This window comes from Orycteropus afer, unplaced genomic scaffold, assembly GCF_000298275.1.
Source record: "Orycteropus afer afer isolate SDZICR_OR568_19922 unplaced genomic scaffold, OryAfe1.0 scaffold00181, whole genome shotgun sequence".
NCBI classification, from domain to species: domain Eukaryota; kingdom Metazoa; phylum Chordata; class Mammalia; order Tubulidentata; family Orycteropodidae; genus Orycteropus; species Orycteropus afer.
This window is the reverse complement of record NW_006921768.1, coordinates 4,081,761-4,098,655: the sequence shown is the minus strand read 5'-3', so window position 1 is coordinate 4,098,655 and position 16,895 is coordinate 4,081,761. Positions and strand designations below refer to the sequence as shown.

The window sequence follows — 16,895 nt, the reverse complement described above, 5'->3', positions numbered from 1 at the left end:
AATTAAAGCACAAAAAGAAAAAGATAACTTCTTAAAAAGCATAACCATTAACCACACCTAAAAAAATTGACTACAATTCCTTAATGTAAAAATTATGTACATATTTCTTCAATTATTTTAGTTATGAGATCCATCAAATTGGGATTCAAAGTCTACAAATTAGAGTCAAATCTACATGGGTGCTATGTCTCTTAAATCTCTTAATTTCACCTTTCCCTTTTTTCCCTTCAATGTTGTTCTTGAAGAAACATTTCCCAGCACATTTTAGGACCAGTTCAATTCTACAGTTCTTGAACATTCTTGACTGGTACTTGTGACAAGGTTTAAATCAGTCTCAGCCACAGCTTAAAACAGCTCATCCAGGACAATGGTAACTACCTACACCTCGCTTTCTAGGCTTCCATTTACTGCTCCCCTCAGACCCATTTACAAAGTTCTCAGCACCCTCTCAAGATGAGGAAAAGGAGAAATTTTTGTAGTTTACTTCTTTAAACTTTTAGGAAAGATTCCAGAGTTAAAATCTTCATGCATGAAATTGAATGAAAATGTCTTGTATTCTCTACCACAATGAGTGATCATGGTGATAAATTTAATTATAACATTTGCTGAGTTCTTATCAGTGTATGGGATACTATCTCCAAATGACAGAAATAACCAAGAAAGGTAAAACTAACTAATGGAGGAGGAGTGGGGAGGAGGGAGGTTAGAGAAGGTGTAGGTCCTGGGTTGCGGGGTGTATGTCTTGGGGGAAGGGGAGAGGACAGGGCCACCTACAAAAGCATCCCTGCAGAGTATCCTCTGGATTCCAGAGGATAAAGTGGCTTTGACTATGAATGCATCACTGAGACCTTTTTGTCTGCCCCCAGGGAGGGAGAGAAGAGTCAGGAGAGTTTTGCATCAGGACCACAGGGAAGCTGTCCATCAGGAGCTTTGTTAGTAGACAGCTAAGGTCCCAGGCACGTTTAACAGGTGGCTAAGGAAATAAACCATTCATTAAGTAAATAACCAGAAAGCAACCTCCAAGCCCAGGATGATCACTGCCCAGCTCTGTCTATCACTTTCATTGAGGTGCTAATACTCTCAGAATCTCCCTACTGGCATGGTTTTTGCTCAGAGCTAAAGTTTTCATTGATCAGAAATTCCTAGCCTTTCTGCTTCCTGAGGTGGGAAGAGAGGGTCTACATTAAGGGATCAGTCATCTCTACAAATCAAAGCACTAAAGCCCACAAAAATTAGAATAAGGGTTCAGTACGAGTTAATGGTAGAAACAGTTAAACATCTGGAGGTTCAAACCCACCCAGAGGTGCCTTCAAAGACAGGCCTGGAGACCTGCTTCCAAAGGTCACAGCCTTGAAACCCCCATGGAGCAGTTCTACTCTGCACACATGGGGTCCCCATGAATTAGAATCCACTGGATGGCAACGGAACAACGAATTAGCATAAGAACAGCCACAGAGGCATAAATGAAACACTGCCCTATTAATTAGGTTTCATTTGTCTCCATTTGCTGCTCAGGTCTTTGAAGATTTTTTATTTTTTGTTTTTCTCCCCCATCTCATGCAACTACTGTTTCTAGTCAAGGAATTTCTCTACATTCTTAATAAGACGCATTCTGCTATGTCACAAATACAGTTTGGATCTAGTTTGGAAACCACTAAGAGTTGTGCTCACATTCCACACCTCCATCTCCCCAAAACACAGGAGGCACACTTGCATAATCAAACAATCCACCCACATACAGGCCCAGATCCTTCCTACCTTACTTAGCCCTTAAAAGGGAAGGCTCCTCAGTGCCCCAATCCTAACCAAAAGCTTTTGTGAAAAACATTTCTTTTGAGCAGAGGAATTATGATTTTCCTTTCCTTTCCTTTTTTATCATATCCAAAACAGTATAAGAGAAAACTAACTTATCCATAATTCCTCCCCCAGAAGACTAAGTTGTTTATTCCTTCCAAACATTCTCCAAAATACATGCCATTTTAACAATGCTGTAAATTATAGCACTGGCTATAATTTAGTTCAGAATAGGAGCACAAGTTAACTGTATATGCTGGGTTTTTACCCACCTGAGTGCTGAAATCCACTTGCTGGCAATGTAACAACAATAAGCACTATGATAAGTCCTTATCCCTTTATGACTGATCTTGGTTATCTTCATACTATTCCATGTTACTAATCATCCTACTACCACTGAGCACTCAGGCTGTGACTGAGCCCTAATAAGGACGGTGCTATAATAAATATTCCTATGGACAAAACTTTTCCTTCTGGGCTATTTCCTGAAGATAAATTTCCAGAAGAGTATTACTGAGACAAAGAGCTCTGGTGGCACAATGGTTATGCACTGGGCTGCTAACTGAAAGGCGGGCAAACCAGGCAGCTGGAGAAAAGACCAGGCCATGTGCTCCCATAAAGATTAAGCTAAAAATGAAACCCATCACTGAGCCTAACTCACAGCCACCCTGTAGGGCAGAACAGAACTGCCCCACCGCGTTTCCAAGGTTGTAAATATGGAAGCAGACTGCCACATCTTTCTCCCTCAGGGTGGCTGGTGGGAGTCAAGGGCTTAACCATAGTGCCACACTAGGAAACTGTTCTACATAGTATGCTATTGAGTTGGAATCAACTCAAGGACACACAACATTACTGAGATATCAAATATTTACTAGTTTGATTCATAAACATACTACTTAAAATATAGTATTTAATAGTTGAATAAGTTTTCAAAAGGATAATGATTACTTTTTGGAGTTATTAAAAGCAGGTATTTTTTCTCAAATCCCTTTTTATTTTATTTTTTTTTTCCTAAACAAACCAACTTTGTTTGGTGTTAAGTATGAGACGAATTTGGCCTCTGTGGACTATCTCATTATATATACTACAGTAATTTGCATTTGTCTTGCCACACCTACTACATCAGTAGTTTTCAAACTTTTGTATATATAAAATTTACTTCTTCTTCTCATTATGTGCCATCGAGTCAGCCTCGACTCATAGCGACCCCTCCTTGGGTTTCCCAGGCAGTATCACTAGGAAGTAGGACTGCCCAACCTTCCTTCCGAGGAGTGGCTGGTGGGTTTGAACCGCCATCCTTCTGGTTAGCAGTCAAGTGCCTTAGGCACTATGCTACCAGAGCTCCTAAAATTTACTTAGAGAGCTTATTAAAAATGCAAATTAAAAAGGTTTATCTCCAGGCAGTAGGTTGGCAGTCCTTTAGCTCCTTTCTACCCATATGTGGTCCTGGGATCAACAGCAATGTTATCATCCAGCTGTTTGCTAGAAACGCACAACCTCGGGGTCCCACGCCAGTCCTCTGCATCTAAATCTGCATCTAACAAGAGTCCCAGTTATTCACACTCACATTATACTTCAGAGTTGAGTCCACAGTCAGAAATACGTCTTCTATTTGAGACCTAGCATACAAATTAATTACATGCTCTTTTTGAAACAAGTCTTCTGAAAATAATGCTTACTCTTATGTGTGATGAACATCAATATTTTTTATTCCACTTTATTCATATTCTTTTTGTTTTCTTTACTGCTGGTCTCAATCACTACATTGATTTGCCATCCCACTAAGATACTGCAACACATCATTTGAAAAACACGGCTCTAGTTCTTTGACTTCATCAGCTGTGTTAGCCTGAACGGAGACTAATCAAACAGGCTCACCTAAGGCAGAATTTGCATCCATTTATTTCATTCTCAAGGAGAGGCTGAAGAGGTAGAAGAAAAGGTAAAGGCACTTTCCTCCAGCTGATGCCTCCCGGGTTAAAGACACCCCTTTTAGTCTCCTCTATTAGCCTTTGGGATAGAGGAGCTCACAGGTGGAGAGCTAGCTACAGGAGGATTTGAGGAAAACAGCCCTGAACTTCCACAAAGAAGGCCTCACAGGGTGAGGCAGAGGGTGCACTCACCTTCAGAGGGCCCAGATAATTGCTTGCCCTGATCCGTGTACTGAAGGCTCACAGGAATGTCCAGAAACTTCTCATAGCAGTCTCCGTACCACACAAGGAGCTCTTGGTTCTGGGAGATCTCCTTGCAGCTCTCGTAAAATATCTGCCCTTTACACTGCACAGCCACCAGATTCTGTTCCTTGGGGAAACGGGCACAGTTGACGAAGGACATCCAGTTCCCTGCACCTCCTTTTCCATCTACAAAGTGACTTAAATGACCATCTTCAAAGATCTAAATGAAATAAGACATGATGTTTGGAATGTACATTTTTCACCTAATCTATACATTCATTTACTAAAAACTTATAACCTAAATCTCACACTTGAATTCCTATAAATTTCTGCATCACTATAAGTAGTTTATAAACTTACTTAGCTATAAGGGCATCTCTCTGAATGATGTGGCAGATTTTTAAAGATTTTCACTTTAACGCTTTCTTGATTTCCAAATTTCTGTAGTAAGCATGTTAAGTTTATAATTTTATGTATTAATTTTTAAGGGAAACAAGATTACATTTAATTCCAACCTAGATGACGAATGGTATATTTTATTCCAACCTAGTTTTTATGCGTGATGATGGGGCCTTATTTACAGCTTTCTCCACTGTTGACAATTCCACTGTCTCTAATATTTCATTATTATGAACAATGATGTGATTAAAATCTTCCACATAGTCTGAATTTCAGATTATGTTTCTAAACTATATTCCTAGCAGCAGAAATTCAGGATCAAAAAGTTTTAAAGATTTTAAGGTACTTGATGCATTCTGATAAACTGTTTTCCACACAGGTAACAAATTGCAGACCCACCAGCATGCCACGTACACCTTCATTCACTAGCTTGAAGAACATCAATTTAAAAACTCCTTTGCTAACTGCAAAGGCAAATAAATATAAAAATTTAAAATTAGTTTTTCCCCTCTGGCCTAGGTTCAGCCATTTGGATTATCTATAAATAAAACACAAGGTATTAACTCTTTAAATGTATATTCAGTGGGTTATCTTCACAGACTAGAATGACTTAAGGCACCACAGAACTCATAGAATTCATGCAAAGATGCTATCCTCTAGTAGTAATGCCTGCCTTCCCTCCCCTTTATATTGCAAAACAGACAGCCCTATGGCTTGGAGCAGATTCCTGCTGGGGGTGTGCAGGCCCGGAACTCTCACACAGGTGCAAAGACCAAGATCACCCCCACCAGCTTTCCTCCCCATTTTCAGCCCTTCACTAGAAACATATTTACCTCCCACATTAGGGAATTGTCTCCATAGGTCTTAACTTCACTGGCATTGATCACTTTACCCTGAAAGGGCCCAAACCTGACTCCTTTGGCAATGAGGCTACTACAGAACACGCCAAAATGTGGGGCTCCACCAAACATTGTCTGCAGAAGGCAAAGACCTAGGGGAAAACAAGGCAGGAAAATACAATGAGGAAACTGAGTCTGCATTAGGTCAGGAAAAGATATTCAAGCAGAATTTGTGCCCACCTTCTGGTAGTTGAAGGGACTCTTTATCCAGACTTTGATGAAGGGAATCAGATCCTAAAAAAGAATCATTTTTTTTTCATACATTTTCATTAACAGTGTTATTATGAAAGCATTTCTCTCCCTACAGGTAACCATCATCTATATTTATCCTTCATATTTTTACAGTTTCCTGCTCTTTTTTAAATGAGATTTTCTCATACAGTTGCTTATATGACACTCAAAACAACCTTTGCAAGACTATGGAATGAACTGCATTTTGAAAACTTAAGAAACTAGAGAATGAGATAGTGGTGTTGATTTTGATTAAGATCATAGTAGATGGCTGAGCTGAACTTCAAGTGTACATTGCATGCAGATGTCATTGAGATACCTTGCGTTCAGGTAGAATCTGATGCCACCTTACAAAAGGTGGCTACATGAAGCCTTTCTTTCTTGACGACCCTGACTTTCCTCAACTCTGACCAAAGTCGTCCTTAGGAGTTAAGCAGTTAAGTAAAATCTCAGAAATGAGTTTAGAATCCTCAGGCTCCACCTCTGATGGAAAGTGAACTCCACCAACCCACCCCCACTTACACAAACTCAGCTCCAACTTGAAGTGCCTCTTTTACACTCCCACCTCTATTCCCATACAACCCAACCCCGGGGTGATTTGCACCCTCGTTTACCAGAGCTGCCTGTAGGGACCAAAAAGCCAGAAATAGCATGGTGCAGACGGGCTGGATGCTCCAGGCTGGGAATGACCCCATACAGAACTAGGTGTAGGTCCTCCGCGGTGAAGTGGTAATGATGAGGCGATTTCCTTTCTGGGTTTAGGGCTTTGGGGACATCCTCAGACGGTTTACTGGGGGCGCAAGACAACTGGGAGGTCTTCGGACCTTCAGGTAGCAGGGTAGCCTCCACAGGGGGCTGGGTGATTAAAGTTTCAGGTCCGCAACACTGGCCACTGTGGCTCTGGCCACCAATGTGGCCGAAGTCGCCACTGTTGGCTCCTGTATACTCGCTGTTCAGCAAGTGTGGCACCTCCCTGGGGAGGTGGGGAATTGGGTGCCAAGGTGGCAGCTTGCTGTACCTGGGCAGATCGTAGAGCGGCTCGGTCTGTAGGGTCAGGCCCGGGCTAAGCAAAGGAGCTGCCGTCCCGAAGGCAAACGGGAGCATGGCCTGTGACCCCGACACTGCGGACTCTAGCTGCCGGAAAGACTGGTAGTCCTCCTCGGCCGCGGTAAGGGTGTTCCCGTAGCGGTCGTAGGTCAGGAAAGGCGTGTAATAGGCGGCCAGGTGCGGACGGTTGCTCTGAAACCTTTCCGGCAGGTAGTACGCCTTGTCCTGGGGCCCGACCTCACCCAGCGGTCGCAGAGCCATCCCGGGACACAAAGCGCGGCGGGTCTGGGAAAAGCGAGCGCGGCTGAGTGCGCGTCGCAAGGCGCTGCCCGCAGTCCCCGCCGGGCTCCAGCCAGCCCGGCGCAATTACCAAGGCGGAGAGAGGATTCCTTCCCCAGGTCGAAGGGAATTGGATAAATTTCCCAATTCTGTCTCGCGGATCTTCTCCTACCGCAAACCAAACAAAACAACAGAATCAAAAACAAACAGAACCAAAAAGCCCCAAACGAAAACCTGCCGGGATCCCGACCGACTCCAAGTTTCTGCTTAGGGTTGCCTTTGCCTTCCCTACCCAAACATTCTTTGACTAAGCACGACTGGTTTCCAACACCTGCTCCCTGCATCTGGCCTCCAACCCGGCTCCTGCAAACCCAGTTCCAAAGTGCACACTCTCCCTCCTTCTCAGTCCAACAGAACTCTTTAATAGGGTGGGTCGGAGCCGCGCATCCCTTCCAATTCCGGGAATGAGGCCGAGAGCCGAGCACAAGGCCGTCCGACAACTTGGGGGCAACGGCAGGGAGGGAAGCTTGAAGGGCCCCCGGTCAGAACCTGCAGGCGGAAGCGCGCTTCCGAGCACCCCAGGCGGGCCCCGGGAACCCTGCGCCCCGCTGCAAGCCCGTGGTCTGACGACGAGGACGCAGACGGTCAGGCTGTCCGAGGGCAGCTACCTCCGGTTCCACTCGCGGCTCCGCTCGCCACGCAGGAAAATACTTGCCACAGCCCCTGGGTCCCTCGGAAAACCCAAGTCACCCACCTGGGGAGGGTAGAGGCCTGGGGTCGCGGCCCCAGGCCAAGTAGGAAAGAGACGCCTCGCCGGCCGCCTGCCTTCCCGGCCCCGCGCCGCCGGAGTAAAGAATGGCTTTTTAACTGACACACGGCACAAGTTAACCATGGCTGAGGAATGAAGCCCCTCATTGAGGGTAAGATCAATGAGCCCGATAACGAAACCCACAGGGTCGTGACTTAGAAATTAAAGAACACGGGGTCAGGAGAGAGGTCAGCCACGACGAACGCATCTGCTTCTCTCTCCCAAGCCAACCAAGGCGCCCAGATCCTGGCCTCTCTTGACCCCAAGTACGTGCGACTTGGGGTTGAAAGCCACTTAAATAGGAAAAACCTCCAAGAGGGCTAGACGACCACCCAAAGTAAACTGCGTCAACGAGCGCCACACGCGCTCCCATGTCGCGGCACAGACGACGGCGCCCGGGCCCTGCGTTGCACGGAGCCCTCCACCCACCTCCGAGAGTGCCACGGGACCGCACGCAGCTGCGGGTGCGGCGCCTCCAGGACACCGCGGGGACAGGCGGGGTAGGCACTGGGAGCCTTCGGGCGACCCGGGGGCACCGAGAGGGGCTTAAAAGGACAGGCGGGCGGACAGGCGGGGCCACCTGGGTGGGGCGGGTGAGGGTGGGGAAGGGACGTGGCTCACGCAGGTGCCCAGGCCCTCTCCTCCCCGCCCCCACGGCAGTCATTGGCCAACGCTCGATTGCCCCTCAGCCCCTGAGGGACGCTCGCTAAACTCTTCTGTTCTCCAAATCCTCCTCGGGATCCTGGCGGAGAGCGCTCGCCGTCGGCTTTGTGGGGCGGGACTCTTGCGGCTCCATCTTTGCGGGGTGGCGAGAAAAGAGTTTGGGCAGGGTCCCCAAATAAGCCTCTCGGTGCATGCACAGCCCCTGAACAGGCCTTGCGGGGTCGCGTCTGGTCTCTCCGCTTCGAGTTTTCCAGGGCGGATCCTGGCTGAAGGCGGCGTCAAACCCGCGGGAGGATCTGGCGGGCCTCTGTCCTTGACACCTTTCGCAGCCGGGCTACGCCCTTCGTTCTGGGAAGCGGCTCCACGTGTGTCCCAGGCTGAGACCCGGGCTTGGCTCTGTGACCGGACGCTGCCGCAGTTCGACCCTCCGAAGCAGAGCTCTGCAGATCGGCCGCGCACAGCTGCCCTTTCCTCGGTATAAGACTAGGGACCTCGTTTGCGCCGGGCTCGGAATGCAAGGTTCAGATCCATGCCCAGCGCCCGAAGACTATAGTTACATATATAACTTGTCTACTATAGGTGACCTTGCTGATACTTAAAATACCGATGGCATAGCTTTCAGAATCACAGCAATACGCAAGCCATCACAGTGAGACAAACTAGCACACGCGTTAGAGAGATAAAGCAACATTTTTCACGTGTACCTTTAGTGCTGTCAATTAAATTAATCATGTTGTGCAACCACTATCCATAATTGTTGCCAAATTTTCCATCCTATACACTATCAATTTGCTTCAATCCTGCCTCTAATAACTACTAATAAACTTTGATCTTGATATATTTGTCTATTCTTGTTATTTCATATAAGTGAGATCACACAATAATGTCTTTTTGTGATTGACTTATTTCACTAAGCATAACATTTCAAGGTTCATTCATGTTTTAGCACAGATCAAAACTTCATTTCTCTTTATTGGCTGAGTAGTATTCCCTTGTATGTATGTATTTACCACATTTTGTTCGTCCATTCATCTTTTGATGGGCCTGTAGGTTGTTTCCACGTTTTGACTGTTGTGAATAGTGCTACAGTGAACACTGGTGCACAAGTGCCTGTTTGAGTTGCTGCTTTCAGGTCTCTTGAGTATCAACAGTTCTGGTGGCCTTTGCCTAAGGCATTTAACTGCTAACCAGAAGCCTGGTGGTTCAAACCCACCACCCTCTCCTCACAAGGAAGATTGGGCGATCCCAAACTGCTTTCCACAGTGGCTGGGCCATTTTGCATTCTCACCAGTAATGGATCAGAGTCTCACTTTCACCACATCTTTGCCAATACTTGTTTTCTGTGCATTATTATTACTATTATTTTAAACCATCATCCTAGTGGGAATGAATTGATATCTCATTGTAGTTTGGATTTGCATCTCTAATGGCCAATGACATTGAGCATTTTTTTCTTGTACTTGTTGGCTATTTGAGTATCTTCTTTAATGAAATATCTGTTCGAGCCCTTTGCCTATTTTTTAAATGGGTTGTCTTTTTGTTGTTAGCTATATGCTTTCCAGGGAGCTCTGGTAGCATAGTGGCTACAGCACTTGACTGCTAACCAGAAGGCTGGCGATTCAAATCCCCCAGCCACTCCTCGGAAGGAAGATGGGGCAATCTACTTCCGTAGTGATACTGCCTCGGAAACCCAAGGAGGGGTCGCTATGAGTCGGGGCCGACTCGATGGCAAACAACAGCATATGCTTTCCAAAGATGTTTTCCCAGTGGGTAGGTTGTTTCTTCATTTTTGAAATAAAGACCTTTTTATCAACACAAGTATTTACTTCTTAGGAGGTCCCATTTATCTAAAATAGATTTAAAAAAAAAAAAAAAAACAGCCTTTTGCTGCTTGTGCTTTTGTTATAATATCTGATAATCGATGCAACATCAAAAGCTAGACTCCACTGCCACATCTCTATGTTTTCTTCTAAAATATTAATGTTTTAGTTTCCACACTAAGGCCGTTGAATGGGTTTTTGTATACGGTATGAGGCATGGATCCTCATTCATTCTTCTACAAGTGGAAATCCGATTTTCCCAGCACCACTTAGTAAAGAGACTCTTGCTTCACCATTGAATGGACTTAGCACACTTGTCAAAAGTCAGTTACCATAGATGCATGGGTTAAAGACCGCATTTTTATTCTCCTTGCCAGCAATTGAGGGAGAGAAAGGAGTGCTTAGGTCCATTCACATTCAGAGATAGAAGCACCTAGGGTGAAGGAAACCCTTGTTATGCCAGGTGACCTTGGCTAGGTTTCTCCCCACCTCTGGCCGCTGCTTCCTCTTTGCAAACTCGGGAGAGCAGTACCTGCCTCTGGGAGTGGCTGCAAAAATTAATGCCACGCTGACAGCAAAGGTTACAAGTTAAAGTCCCTTTCTCAAGGAGAAGGAGGAGCCAGCCAGCTCCACCACTGCTGCTCTCAGAGGTGGGGGGCGGTGACTGAGGAGCCCATGCTTAGCCCCCAGCCTCACTCCACCTACCCCAATCCCCCCACACACAAGCTTTAGGAACTTTGGCCTAGTCTCTTTTCCCCCAGTATTTTCTCCTTCCACGTTTTAGTTACCACTATTTAGTGATACAAAAGGCTAAGTGCTGGACTACTAGGCAAAATATTGGTTGGTAGGTAGAATCCATCCAGAACCACCTCAAAAGAAAGGCCTAGCAATATGATTCTGAAAGGCGCTATGCTTCATAAGGGTGAAAACCCTGTGCAGCATTTCTGCTCTGCACACGTGGGGTTAATGTGATTAGGAATCAGCTGGATGGACGCTAGCAACAATGAAAGTAAATAAAGCAAAGAAAAACTGCCTGGGCTAGAAGAAGACAAAGATTTAAGCACTGATCCAGCTCATACCCAGACAATAAGGAATCCTGAGAACAAATGTTATCACAGGTCAACAGAACATTGATGCCAAGGCCCTGAAACCTGAGGGGAGAAAGGCTGATTCACAGAGCTAAAAGATGCCTGGTGTGGAGGAGATGCCCAAGGGGAGGTTGGAAAGTCTACATAGGCCAGGTCTTACAGGGAATACTTGCAGAAGATGCAAGTTTTTATTGAAGGAGGAATAGGAAATCATTGCAGACAGTATACTTCATCCTTAAATAATTTCAGCAAGCATATCATTAAAGTCTTTTTTTAAGGTAAAATTTACTTATGATGAAATGCACACATGTTAAATGTACCACAGTTTTGACAGTTGCATCACCCAGTGTACTTGGATCTCTATCAAAATGAAGGATACATCACTTCAGAAACGCCCTGTATCTGAGCTCCGGCCACCCTGAGACAACAGTGCCTGTTGATCTATGCTAAAATGTTTTTTGAAGGTGATTTCTAAAATCTTCAATGAATTTGCTGTATTGATGTCTGTTAATCTCTACTCAACATAAAGTAAGTATTGCATTCCTTCAGTAAGGACTATCTCATATGTTGGGCTTTCTTTAGTCCCTGTTCTGTTTGGTGGACCTCGGATATACATAGATTCTTTCCCAGGTTTTTCCAATAAACTTTTCCCGCCAGGGTTTAGCAACTGGAGAACCTATTCATGTATGCACTATTTGATATAGGTCAAAGGGACTGGGATTGGAGTTTCCATGTACTAAATTAAATTCTGACTTTCTTCATATTAATCATAGAATGCATACCATTGAATATTAAAAAGTTTGCTGCTCTTTTATTTGCTTTGGTTTCGTTTTATTTTTATTTATTTATTTTGCCCTTTTAAGGTGCTCCTAAGATAGACATTTTTGATCATACTGCAAGTTCCTCAAAGTCATTACTTGGTAAATTGTATCATTTTGTAAGATATGCACTAGGATTTGGATTATAATGAAAATACACATTAGAAACAGATGTCCAGCCTGCTGGAAGGCTTGGTCTAAGATGATACCATGATAATAGATAATGAGCAGTCAAATATGTTGCTAATGCACCTCTGACCTCAGACCCCCAGCCAGAGGTTGGCTGTTTCCAACCACAGACCTAACAGTGGTAGTCCTGGTGATCAAAGTTTTGGGAATTTTTTTTTCTTCCAAATCAATTTTTATGGACACAAGGTAAGTCAGAGGTAAAATAGGCTTTGTAAGTTTACAGAAGGTCACCCAAACAGACTTCATCCACTGAGGGGAACCAGCCTGACGAGACCTGAAACTTGTCAGTCCTTGTGTCATACCTTATTGGGATTGTGTTCATTGACCATTCTTTGCTCTTTTTATCTTTTTAGCAAATGACATTCATTATAAGACAGGACAAAATGAAGGTAACACTGGATGGAGAAGATAATTTCATAAATAATTTTTAGATAGGTCCTATCAAAAAAGCAGAGTTTCAATGGGTGAAATCTAGTTTTCCTAAAAAAGTATTAAGTTCAGTTTGTGGGACTTTTAATGAAATTGGAGCTCAGACCTTGTGTAACTCACCTTTCTGATGTGGGCCAAGAACCTCATGAGAGGCCCAGGTTACAGATCCTGCACATGGCAGGTGTCACAGTTGAGTCTTCATGTGATCTCCAAACTGTGGGAAGCCTTCTTCTCAAATAAAGCAAATGAAGAAACTGTGAGAACATCCCACATACAATTCTGAAATTGCCTTTTGTTGGGGGAATGAATGTATGATTTATTTCTTATAGGTAGGGTTTGAAAGTTCCTAGGGTGGGATATCAGAAGTGGAATGACTCTTTGGATTGGTTGATTTCTTCTGGCAATGGATATAGTAAGGTGAGATTCTTGTTGAAAAAAAGAAGCATTGTGTAGTTACAATTGCATAATTGATAGGGTTGTGGTTTTGGTTTTCTCTCACATAACTGATGGAGGTAGTTGTTTTGGCTCATAATAGTGGCAGCCAAAGCCATAATAATAATAATAATATATATATATAGCCATTGTCTTAGTTTGGGTTCTCTAAAGGAGCAAAACCAGTGAAATGTATACATCAATGTATAGTGAGTGATTTACTTTAGGGAAATGGCTTACAAATTTTAAGGACATGGTTCACACAATTGTGTATAGGTACAAAAAATGCAAATAAATTGAAATACTAAAATCTAGCAGTGCATTAAAAATCTATTATAGGGTATTATCCTCTCAGCTATGAGCTGCCACATGAATTGCCCTCCTACAGTAAGCAATAGAAAACTGGATAAAGAATATGAATCAATGGTTTTCAGATGTTGGGTAACAGGCAGCATGGAACTGTTATCCGTAAGTGTCATGGATTGAATTGTGTCCCTAAAACATATATGTCAACTTGGCTAGGCCATAATTCCCAGTGTGGTTGTCTTCCATTTTGTGATCTGATCTAATTATCCTCCAATGTGTGATGTGTTGTAAATTCTAACCTCTTTATATTAATGAGGCAGGATCAGCGTGGGATGTATCTTAAGTCATTGCCTTACAAGAGAGTGTGACTCAAGTCACACTCTTTTTCAAGTCCCACACTTACGTATGTGAGCAGAGAGGAGGGGAACCTCACTAATACCAAGAAGAATGCTGTTCTTCAAGGAAGAAAAGCTGGGAGCAGAGCACATCCTTTGGATCCAGGGTCCCTGACTGAGGACCTTCTAGACCTAGGGGAAGATTGATACCAAGACATATACATATTTCCAAGGAACATCAGGTCCACAGATGTTGAAAAGACAGATGGAAATTTCCAAGGAACACTGGGCCCACAGATTTTGAAAGGACAGAAGAAGCTTCACCTAGATGTGGTGCCCTGAATTCAGCTTTCTAGCCTGTGAGAAAATAAATTTCCGTTTGTTAAAGCCATCCTATTGTGGGACTTCTGGCAAGATGGCAGAATAGGCAGGTAAGCTATACAGACCCTCTACAACAAAGAAATAAAGAAACCAATTGAAACAGATACAGAAGTTAATCCTGGAATTCTGAGCTTCAAAGGAAAGGATAAAGAAGTGGATTAAATACTGACTGGTAGAAGAACCTGAATGAAAACAGTACATAAGGAAACAAAAAAGAGCTATGGACTGTTGGCTGGCCTAATGAGGTGGCCGTTTTGAATATGTGCAAGCAGTGTTCTGATCTGGGCAGCAACCTGATAACCAGCTCCACTTCCCAAAGACGGCACAGGCAACAACACTGGTGATTGATCACCAAAAGGTGTGATGACTCTTTTGGTCCCTTTTACCCTACACCTTCCCAGTGAATGGTAGTGTGGCCATCCCCTAATGCCACCCACTTTCTAGACCAGCAGGCATTCCATCCTGGATTAGGCACCCTGCCAACAGCTGCCTTCTGTGCAGGCAGGAACTGGTCCCCAAACTAGGCACCCTATTTCAGCACCTTTTGGGTCAGTAGAAAATTCTTCCCAAACCAGGTACCCTACACACAGCCACCTTTTGGGATGACAGGAATGTTTTCTGGGAATGGACCCTGTGCCCATTTACCTTTCGAGACAGCAGGAATTTTGTCTGGGGCCAGATGCCCTGCCCACAGCTGTTTTTTGAGCCAACAGGAATTCCCTTTGGAACCAAGCACCTTATTCCCACCACCATTTGGGCCAGCAGGAACTCTTTCCAGATCCAGGTCCCCTGGCCGTAGACATCTTCTGGGTCAGCAGGAACTCATCTGTGATCAGGTATCCTGCCCTCAGTTGCCTTCTGGTTAGGGAGGAACTAGTACCATGACCAGGTGCCCTGCTCCCCACTGCCTGCTTGGTCAGCAGGAACAAAACCTGGGTGCCCTGCCCCCTTCCCAGGTTTTGTTTTTGTTTGTTTTAAAATTATTCTTTTCTTTCTTCTGCTTTCTTTCTATTTTTTTATCTTTCCCTTCTCTGGTTCTTGTTTTTGTTGTTGTTATTACTATTCTTTGCTTTTTCCTGGTTTCTTTCTTTATCTTTTCTATTCTATTTGTCTTTTATCATTCTTCCCATTCCTTTTTACATTTTTCTTATTCTTTTTCTCTTGCTTTCCTCTCTTTTTTCCCTTTCTCAGGATGTTGTTTTCTTCTTCTCTTTGTCCTTCTTTTATCTTTTTTCTATTTTATTATTTTCATTTATTGTTTGTTGTTTTAGTGTTTGCTTATGCTGTTTGTGTTTCTCTCTCTTCCTTTTGGTGTTGTTATGTCTTTTTTTTTTTTTTTTTGTCCCATCAGGTGGAAGACAGCAACTGTGCCCATATGATTCAACCACATCCACACCTTCTGCAACTTCACCACTCAAAGAGGGCCACCATCTACTTCTGCACCAACTGGTCAACAATAGACAGCAGTCAATACCAGCCCAATTTTCCCTCAACTGCTCTACACAAAACAGCTACCAGAGATCCATGCACACATTCTATCCTCTAGGATGATGTTTCAATAATTTGTAACATATACACTTGATGTTTCCTGTGTATAACATTTTTCCCTTCAAAGAGCAGAGGTTTTGTTTGTTTGTGTGTCAGTACAACTACCATAGGGGCTGTTCACCTCCTATTCACTTTGTTGATTAAACAAGTATCCTTGTACTAAATAGTACCAGATACCTAAATACACAAAACCTGACACTGGACAGATAATATCAACTGCAGTTTATTAGTCACATACTCTTAAAACTTGAGGAGAGAGGACATTGCACATCATGCATGCCCACACGGCATTGCACTTGAGGGCAGACTGAACAAAAAGGGGCCGTAGAAGGCAGGCTTTATAGAAGCAAGAGGATGACTTGTCCTCTGGTTCCTTAAGAGGATGTGATTGATTTGTTTGAATAATGCCACAGATTGGCAGGGTACTGAAGCCTGCTAGGTTGAGGAAGTGGTGGCATGCAGCTGATCAGCTGGTAGGGAAATTAGCCCGGTGGGAAGCCTTTCTTGCTAGGCGGAGGGCAAATCTGGTGAAAGCAGGGAACTCTCAGACCACTGGGGCCCTGTAAGGCTCAAAGATTGTCAAGATGGCACTTGAAATTCTCAGCTTTACAACACAGGAGTCAGCTTTGTTAAAAAGTCTATCAGACTGGAACCAATCAAGAGAGGGAAACTATTTAGTAATTTGAATGAGGTAAGTTTAATATAAAGAATTATTATCTATAGCAGGGGATTGGAGTGACCATAGATTATCTATTAAGAAATATAGAAAGCTCTAAAGAATTTAAGAATTCCAGATACAACATATAATAACAGATACAATACTTCATAATACTGTATCTCTACCACCTGTCTGTCAGTTAGTTGTACTGTGGTGGCTAGCACGATTGTATAATGCTAGAAGCTATGCCACTGCTATGTCACATACCAGCAGGGTCACCCATGGTGAATAGGTTTTTGTAGGAGCTTCCAGGCTAAGACAGACGAGGAAGAAATGCCTGGTGATCTACTTCGAGAAGCCTATGAATCACAAGAATAGATAGATATAGATATAAAAGCTCTGGTGGTGTAGTGCCTAAAGCATCTGACTATTATCCGGAAGGTGGCGGTTCAAACCCACCAGCTGCTCCTCGGAAGGAAAGTTGGGCAATCTACTTCCGTATTGATACCTCCTCGGAAACCCAAGGAAGGGTCACTATGAGTCGAATCGACTCGATGGCAGTGAGTTTTGTTTGTTTATATATATATATATATGTAT

The 16,895-nt window shown here is 43.9% G+C and overlaps 2 protein-coding genes across 2 annotated transcripts in view; both read right to left on the bottom strand.

Annotated features, from left to right (window-relative positions):
• PRDM14 (PR/SET domain 14) overlaps window positions 1-6,805 on the bottom strand; it is a 20,253-nt gene extending 13,448 nt beyond the window's left edge. The window contains 4 exon segments of the mRNA XM_007947354.1: window positions 3,918-4,188; window positions 5,201-5,358; window positions 5,447-5,500; window positions 6,112-6,805. Of these exon segments, the coding sequence (XP_007945545.1) occupies window positions 3,918-4,188; window positions 5,201-5,358; window positions 5,447-5,500; window positions 6,112-6,805 (1,177 nt within the window).
• Window positions 6,806-6,910: 105 nt separating this feature from the next.
• NCOA2 (nuclear receptor coactivator 2) overlaps window positions 6,911-16,895 on the bottom strand; it is a 193,157-nt gene continuing 183,172 nt past the window's right edge. Inside the window, exon 21 of the mRNA XM_042781847.1 lies at window positions 6,911-6,991. Within this exon, the coding sequence (XP_042637781.1) occupies window positions 6,911-6,991 (81 nt within the window). The remainder of the gene's footprint in view (window positions 6,992-16,895) is intronic.